The following is a 7,733-nucleotide window of genomic DNA, read 5'->3' as shown; positions in this document are numbered from 1 at the left end:
TTGTGAAAAAAACCCACTAATTTTTCCCACTGAAGTTTCCAAGAGGTGCAATGGAACAGCCAAAACTTTGGATACTCCACCATATCCTCTAAAAAGCATTTTAACACTTTCAGCAATTGCATTCATTACAATGAAAAAGTCTTTTGGAGTTATCAGGAAATCAAACTTACATAGTAACATGTATTTCTTCACATCTTCTCCTCTTTTTCTTCCGCTGCTACTAACGAACCAATCAAATGCCACGGGTGATTTGTACAGCCCACTTGGAGCTCAAGTCCCACCCATTTGGAGCTGCCCTGTCCATTTGGAGATGGCTCCAACCTCCGGTTATACCTAACCTAATGATTTGCAAAACAAATCATATTGGAATCGTTGGGATAATTAGGTAAAAATACATGCATATTATAAGACAATGAAAGTGTTTTTTGACCTTGCATGCATATAAGCCCGTTTTTGGAGACCCCCAAAAACTAATTATGACACTTTATAATGCAAAATAGGGGCTCTTTAAATTATGCATAAGATTTCAACATTAATTTAGTTAAAAATGTTAAGCTTTCAATAACTGAGGTTAAATATTAATGTAATAGAAAAATGTAAAATGACAAGAGTTGATAAAATGCTTAATAATTTTGCTATTTAGGCTTTATGTTGTCTAAAAACATTATAATCAAGAGACAAATACAGTATATTTTATTTTAATGCACAATCCAGTTTTAAATAGTCTCTTTTTATTTTAATTCTCTATTATTTGTTGTGAGCTAGCATTGGATTTTTTTTCTCTGTAAAATTCTTTCCTCTTTCATTTTCATCTTTTTGATCAGTATTAGATATGTATTCATTCTGTTTCTTTTATTAGGCGTGTTTAATCCTCAGTGTGAGCTTACATAATTGCCTACAAAACAACAACAAAATACATGCACACACCATACACACAAACACACACACACACACACACACACACACACACACATACGCAGTACAACATCAGACTTAAGCCGAAACTTGCCATATGTCCCAGATTCTTTGCCAATGTTATTTTGGAATGAGTATCACCCTCATGTGATCTATTTCCTCACTGCATACTTCACTCAACAAGGCTTTCACTCCATTTTCATTTATTTGCACTCTTGATCTCCTAGAAAAAACAGACATGCCTCGGCCTGCTGTGTTGGATTTATGGAGGACGTGGTATTGATTGAGCACACTATTCTTGAGCAGTAGCTCTATCAAAAGGTCGGAGGCCAGAGAGGTGAGGGGAATGAACCAGAGGTTATCCGGCCTTCCTGCTGTTGTGCAACCTAAAACATTGCTGCATTCGTTTTTTTTTTTTTTTTTTTAGGATTTTATCTAAAAGCTTTAGATTCAAACTGTCATCCTCCTAGTATAGTACTGTATATCTGGGCTGTTATTTATATTTATGGCTTTATTTATTTATTTTATTTTTTTTTACTTATGCATTTTTAAGAATTCAGAAAGATGTTTTTTTTTTTTTTTTTCTTGTGGTGTTTTTAAACTTCTCCCATGTCAGTGCATTTGGTCTGTGATACAAAGAAAAAACTACAACAAAGAGCCAACAAAACTGTGGATCTGTGGAAGAATCCAGTCCAAAGCTGCTTTGAAAAACTGGGCTTCAAAACTAGACAATAAATAAAGTTTCAGAATGAAAATGTTTACAATAAAATATCATTTGAGTTAATTTGAAGAATTCTAAAGGTCTTGAATCCTGATGTATGTATTGTGAGGTCATATACAGATTTTTTTTTTTTTCTACATAACATCATGTTGTTGCTGATGAACTATGTCCAAGTAGATGATGCCTTACAGAAAAAAAAAATCAATGCTGAAACCCCAAATGTCTGTTGATCATTTGCAGAACTCCTGAGGAACAGTAATGAAGCAACAGCAGGGATTGCTGCAGAATGACTACACAATCACAAAATACTTCAACAAACAATTTTGGTTCACACCTGGATTCAGTTGACAACAAAAAATGGAATGTTTAGCTAGTGTGAACAAGTTTTCTGAACTTGGGCATGCACCTGAGAACCATACCCAAGTTCGTCTGAAAGAGGTGGTCTGGAGTACTGTTCGTACGAACTCTGCTACATTCACTTCTGATATAAATGCAATCATATCAACTAATGGAAGCAAACCACTAACTGTACAACAAACTTGTTTTCATAACATTCATTCATGTGTATCTCTATATCATCTACCTTGGTGACAAGCAGGACTTACCCAGTGCAAACAGTGATAATGTCTGCTTGTGTCCACCAAAAATGACTACATTTTTAATTTTTATTTATTTATTTATTTTATTTTTTATTTTTTTATTGCGGCAGATAGATGCAAGTGTCCCTCTGTATTTTGTTTTTTGTGACAAAGGCAAAATATTCAGTAAAAGCAGAATGACAGAGATATGTGGACATCTCCATTTTGCTTTCGTGGCCATCACCTAGCAACTGCTGTACCTAAACCTGCAGCTTTATGATGCAAGCACGCCGGAGTTCAGAAGGAAAAAAAAGACAGCATGAACACAAACCAGCCCAAAAGGTGGCAAGGGGGAACAATCAAACTTGGGAACGGTCTAGGCAATTAAGCCAAGTGTGAAAGCACCCAAAGATTCTTTTAAAGTTTAAGCCTTTTGTAAATCATATTAAAATAAATTACATTCTAAAATAGGTTAGAAATCTGTATTTTTATTCAGAGTTATGTTGAGGGGCAGCGTGGTTACTCAGTGGTTAGTACTGTCACTTCACAGTAAGACAGACACTGGTTAGAGTCCCGGCTGGGGTGGTGCGCTGTGGTGACCCCTTATAAATAAGGGATTATGTTGAGGGAAAATTAATGAATGAATAAGTTGTTGATACCAGTGTTAAAAGAAACATGTTTTTTTATGATGACTAATTTGATAACAATCAAACCAACATTTATTGCAATTTACAATGAGTTGTACAGAAAGTTTGGCAGTATTATGCAAATGTCCGGCTTGTTGGAGTAGGACCTCATGCTGTAGGATTGGTGATCTTGCCCATGAACAGGATGCTCATGGTGCTGTCCTCTACAATCAGTACCAAGAAGGGCCTATTAAGTATCACAGTGTCTGGCAGGGACATCGGCATAATTTCAATCGTGGTTATAGCTGCTGCTTCTGTGCCCTTCTCATCCACGCTCATGACTGCTTGATGGAGAACCTGCAGATATTGTCCAAACATTAGTTTTGTTTACCATCAGTGATGCTTCAAGAAGTAAAAACAAGTCCTCACATACCTGAGACACTTTTACTTTAACCTCCTCTGTCATCCCAGAGAAATCTGCTTTGTCATTAAATGCGTCAGTCATTCCCATGTCCTTCAAGATACCATCCAACTTGGAAGTTGCAGAGATGGAGAATTTGGGCATAAACAGGTCCACAGAGCTAAAAGAAAGAAATGTAAAATGCTATGGTTCATTCCCAAATGTATTCATAACCAACTGACCATGGATCTAAATCCTGAGGTATCAGTAATATTACCTTCTGAAGAGTTTATCATGCCAGTTCTTAAGATGGTGTCTGCAGATGGATTCTTCAAGCTCCTTCATCTTCCCATCATCAGGAAGAACTATCATCATGGATGTATTGCCTTTGTAGGGCACCATCATGACTGTAGTTTGGTTGACAGGATCTTGGTAGATGTCATAGCGGCCAGTTCTTTTCATCATGTCAACTTGTACGGTGGTGTCCTGGTCCACTTTGAAGTCAGCTTTGTGGGTCAGTTTTGCATCAAATGGCTTTTCCCACTTGCCTATCAGGATGAAATAGAAAGAATGTTAGCTAAATGTCAAACTGAAAGATACCTGTGATCAGTAGAAACAAATGTCAATAAAAAAGGAAAAGTCTGTTTAGTACCTCTGAAGTACATGTAGTTAATCAGCATCATCACCGTATCTGCATCTAGGTCTTTCACCATGTTGGTTATCTTGTCGTGGGTTTTCCTGGCAATGAACTTGTTGATTTCAGCTGCAGCGATTTCAGGCTTGGAGAAGTCAACGCCGAAGGCTTCGCTGTTGTAGTAGTGCTGAGCATCCTTCAGGAACTGATCCACCACCTTGAAGCCATCTCTGATGGCCACACCAGCGCCGGCCTCCAGCTGCATGGCATCCTGACTGTGACCCAACATGTGGAGCAAGTGCTCATAACCCTCATTTACCTGCTCAGGCGTCAGTGCACTGTAACCCAGACCACTGTAAATCTGTGAAAGAGTGCTGGCCTTGGCACCTACAGCCAGCAAGCTCAAAGCCATTGAGATGCCAACTGGGGAAAAGAAAATGTTCTTGCCTTGGCCATCAGGATTGGATGCAAGTTTCTTGTAAAGGGAAAAAGCGAAGTCAGCATTGTGCGGAGCGAGCAGGTGGCAAGCATCGACCCCCTTGTGGCTGGGATGGGGTTCGTCCTTCCCGTGGTGGAGATGGTGGTGGTGGTCAGCTGTGTGGCTACCATGGTCATGGCCTACATGGCCATCGTGGGGTGCCGCCCAGGCCGTTGCTACCAGCAAGGCAGCAATTGCACAGCAGTATATATTTCCCCACATTTTTTTCACCTGTGTTTAATAACAAGAGCACAGTATTGTACAGATCAGATCAGATACACTTTATTTTGAACCTCACAACCCAGACATTTTAAGTCATTTATGTCAGCATGCCAACCTGGAAGTGACCTGCTTATAAGTGATGAAAAATGTCCAGGTACTATCAATACTGTAAAGCAATATTCATATTTTTTCATGGTTATTATTATTGTTGCTGTTATTATTATTATTATTATTATTATTACTTGTGTTTTGAATTGCATTATGGGACCTTTACCTTTCCTACAACAACATTTGATGTTATGTTGTGATATATTGATATACATTATATAGTGATATATTGTGTGGAATGTCACTGTGAATTACAGTACAAAAAACTGAAAATAAACTGCCAGTACTTCTTTTGTTATTTTACAGACTAAATATTTATCATACTGTAGAGCAGAATTCAAGTTCATATAATGCAACTCATAACCATAAATAATTGGAAAACACATTGGAACTACAAAATATGGAAAAAGTTGTTATTATTGTTATGGTCACACTTTACAAAAAGGTTCAATAGTTAATGTTACTTAATTCATTTACTAACATGAACAAACAATGAACAATACATTTACTACTGTATTTGTTCATGCTAGTTAACGTTAGTTAATTAAAATACAGTAGTTCATTGTTAGGTCATGTTAACTCATAGTGCATTAACTAATGTTAACAAGCATGGACTTGGATGTTAATAATGCATTAATAAATGCTCAGTTATGGTTAATAAATGCTGTACATGTGTTGTTCATAATTGGTTCATGTTAGTAAATGCATTAACTAATAAACCTTTTTGTAAAGTGTTACCATTATTATTTATTTATTTATTTATTTATTTATTTATTTATTATTTTAATAAAGCTAAAACAATTATTTTGTGATTGTAGAATTTTGGATGTGTATCAATATGCTGTATATTACTTTTCTAGAAGCTTTTAGTTTGGTTCAAGTTTCATTGAGCAAATGAACCCTCAAGTAGTAAAGCAACAAAATTAAAAACATATGGATGCAACTGTCAGATGTAAAGTGGTTGAAAGATGCTTAAAATGTTACAGAACCTGTTAAAACCTGCATTAATTGTCATAGATGTGCAATTGGTTTGGTGAAAACGTATCAATTCTAGGTGCAAATGATATCTGTGTTGACTACAAAAAACTTTGCAAATCACTCATACTGTAGTAAGCAGAATGGTAAAAGTGGGGTTAAATAAAAAAAAAAAAAACAACAATGTTACACATATTATTAAATGTGAGAAAAACTAATTATCTGATCACCCATTTCATCTTACATATTATGCATATCAATAGCAGCTATTTAAATGATGTCTGTTTTAGAGAAACAATTAGTGTCACTTACCATCAAAGTCCTTATGACGGGAGACTGTTTGGATGAAGAAGAGTCAATTTATAGACCTTCAAAAATCAGCTGAGTAAAATATTTAAACATTAACCCATTTCCACCCCCATTCTGTGAACACAATCTCTCATGATTACCTGTTGCTTGTAAGTGATGCAACAGTTTTTAGACTTTAGGTTTTTTTTTTAGTACTGGTTGATGAGATTTAGCATATTTGAACTAGCGATGTGACTGTTTTACTATCAAAAAGGTCTTGGGGCCTTTTCGTTAGTGGTAGTCTAGCATTTAAAAGTACTGTAGCAGTCCTTAATTTGCAGTGTAGTTAATTTTTTATGACATTTAATTTTTTATGTGTTTTATAACACCACAAATATTTAACATGCTCATGATACATAACAGAGTATATGCATATATGTGAAGGAGTTATCCACGTGTTTATATACAATTGAATGACAAAAAATCTGCAAAGAAAGACACTTAGCATTTGTTATGGGGTGCTTAAAATTAATACAAAATATATAAGGTGCCTGATCTGGAGTTTACACAGTGTTTAAAGTATCATTTTTTTTTTTTTTTTTTTTTTTGTCAAAGCAAACTTTGAGAGTTGGTTCTCTGCAAACCTGTCAAAGGTAGAAGCCAAATCAAGGTTTTAGGCAGTGTGCAGTGCCACTTACTCTCTACTTTATTGCTTTGTTTACAACAGTTGAAATCAGAACAAAGCCTCTTAAGCTTGTTGTTTATGAAGCTACAATCAACCACAAATAGAATTTCTGGTTTAAGACGGAAGGTCCTTCTACTATATTATACTAAAATATAACTGGCTGTTAGTGGGATTAATTTAGGATTATGTATTATTGTGATTTTCAATATTTTATTTAGTTATTCAGGTTTCTGCAAGATAAATACTGTGTACAGTATCACCATGATGTTATCCATCTGGTCCACTGAAAAGTTTGTCTAGTTTTGATAGTGGGAGAAATCTTAAAATCTTTACGACCTTGATCATGGAAAAAAAACAAAGCAAAAATAATAATTCAGGTTTCTAAACGATTTTTTAAACTTTCAAACTTGCTTATATTGCAAATTATACAGCATGATTTGAGAATGACCCACAAGGTGCATGCTAATCATGAACTAACGTTAACTACAACATAAGTCACATAAGTTCATGTGTGAATAACAGCTTACCTATTTACTTGTAACATGTTGTTAATTAATGTATTAATTAATATGTAAGATTAAGCTAAATGTAACCAACTCATGAGCTGTTAATGTATAATTATGTCATGACTTTACTTGGAGGGGCACAGCACATTAACTCATCCTTAACTCCTCATAAACTCCTTAAACTGTTGATGTTGATATTGACACTTTTTTTTTGTTATTCAGTGTGAACTCACTAGACGGACGTGCATAAGGAGTTCATTGAGAATGGTTTAACGATAATGTGCCCCTCCAAGTAGTCACAATATAATTCTACATTACATGTCATGAGTTCATGATGGCTAAAAATAAGTAAAAACTAATTTGGTAATTAATACATTAATTAACAAACAATCATGTACAAACAAGTAATTAAGATATAATTCCATAAGCCATAATTAACACATGAATTCATGTGACTTAGTTAAAGTTAGTTCATGATTAGCGCATGCATTACCTTATAATTAGTTCATAATGAAGTAATGTTTAGTGTACATATAAATATTCATCTACTGTTATTATAAAATGTTACCCAGATTATGAAAGGAAGAAAGTAATGGT

The 7,733-nt window shown here is 35.1% G+C and overlaps 1 protein-coding gene across 1 annotated transcript; it reads right to left on the bottom strand.

The window, feature by feature from the left end:
- Positions 1-2,910: 2,910 nt before the first annotated feature.
- serpina1 (serpin peptidase inhibitor, clade A (alpha-1 antiproteinase, antitrypsin), member 1) lies at positions 2,911-5,984 on the bottom strand. The gene is made up of 5 exons (NM_001077758.2): positions 5,970-5,984; positions 3,893-4,583; positions 3,518-3,788; positions 3,274-3,421; positions 2,911-3,197 (listed from the first exon to the last, which is right to left on the bottom strand). Exons 2-5 carry the CDS (start codon positions 4,572-4,574, stop codon positions 3,009-3,011), a joined length of 1,290 nt encoding a protein of 429 aa, NP_001071226.1. The 5' UTR covers positions 4,575-4,583; positions 5,970-5,984; the 3' UTR covers positions 2,911-3,008.
- Between the last annotated feature and the right edge of the window lie 1,749 nt (positions 5,985-7,733).

The sequence above is a fragment of the Danio rerio genome, chromosome 20 (genome assembly GCF_049306965.1).
Source record: "Danio rerio strain Tuebingen ecotype United States chromosome 20, GRCz12tu, whole genome shotgun sequence".
Lineage (NCBI taxonomy): Eukaryota > Metazoa > Chordata > Actinopteri > Cypriniformes > Danionidae > Danio > Danio rerio.
Note: the sequence above shows the minus strand (reverse complement) of the source record. Positions and strands in the feature narration are given on the sequence as shown.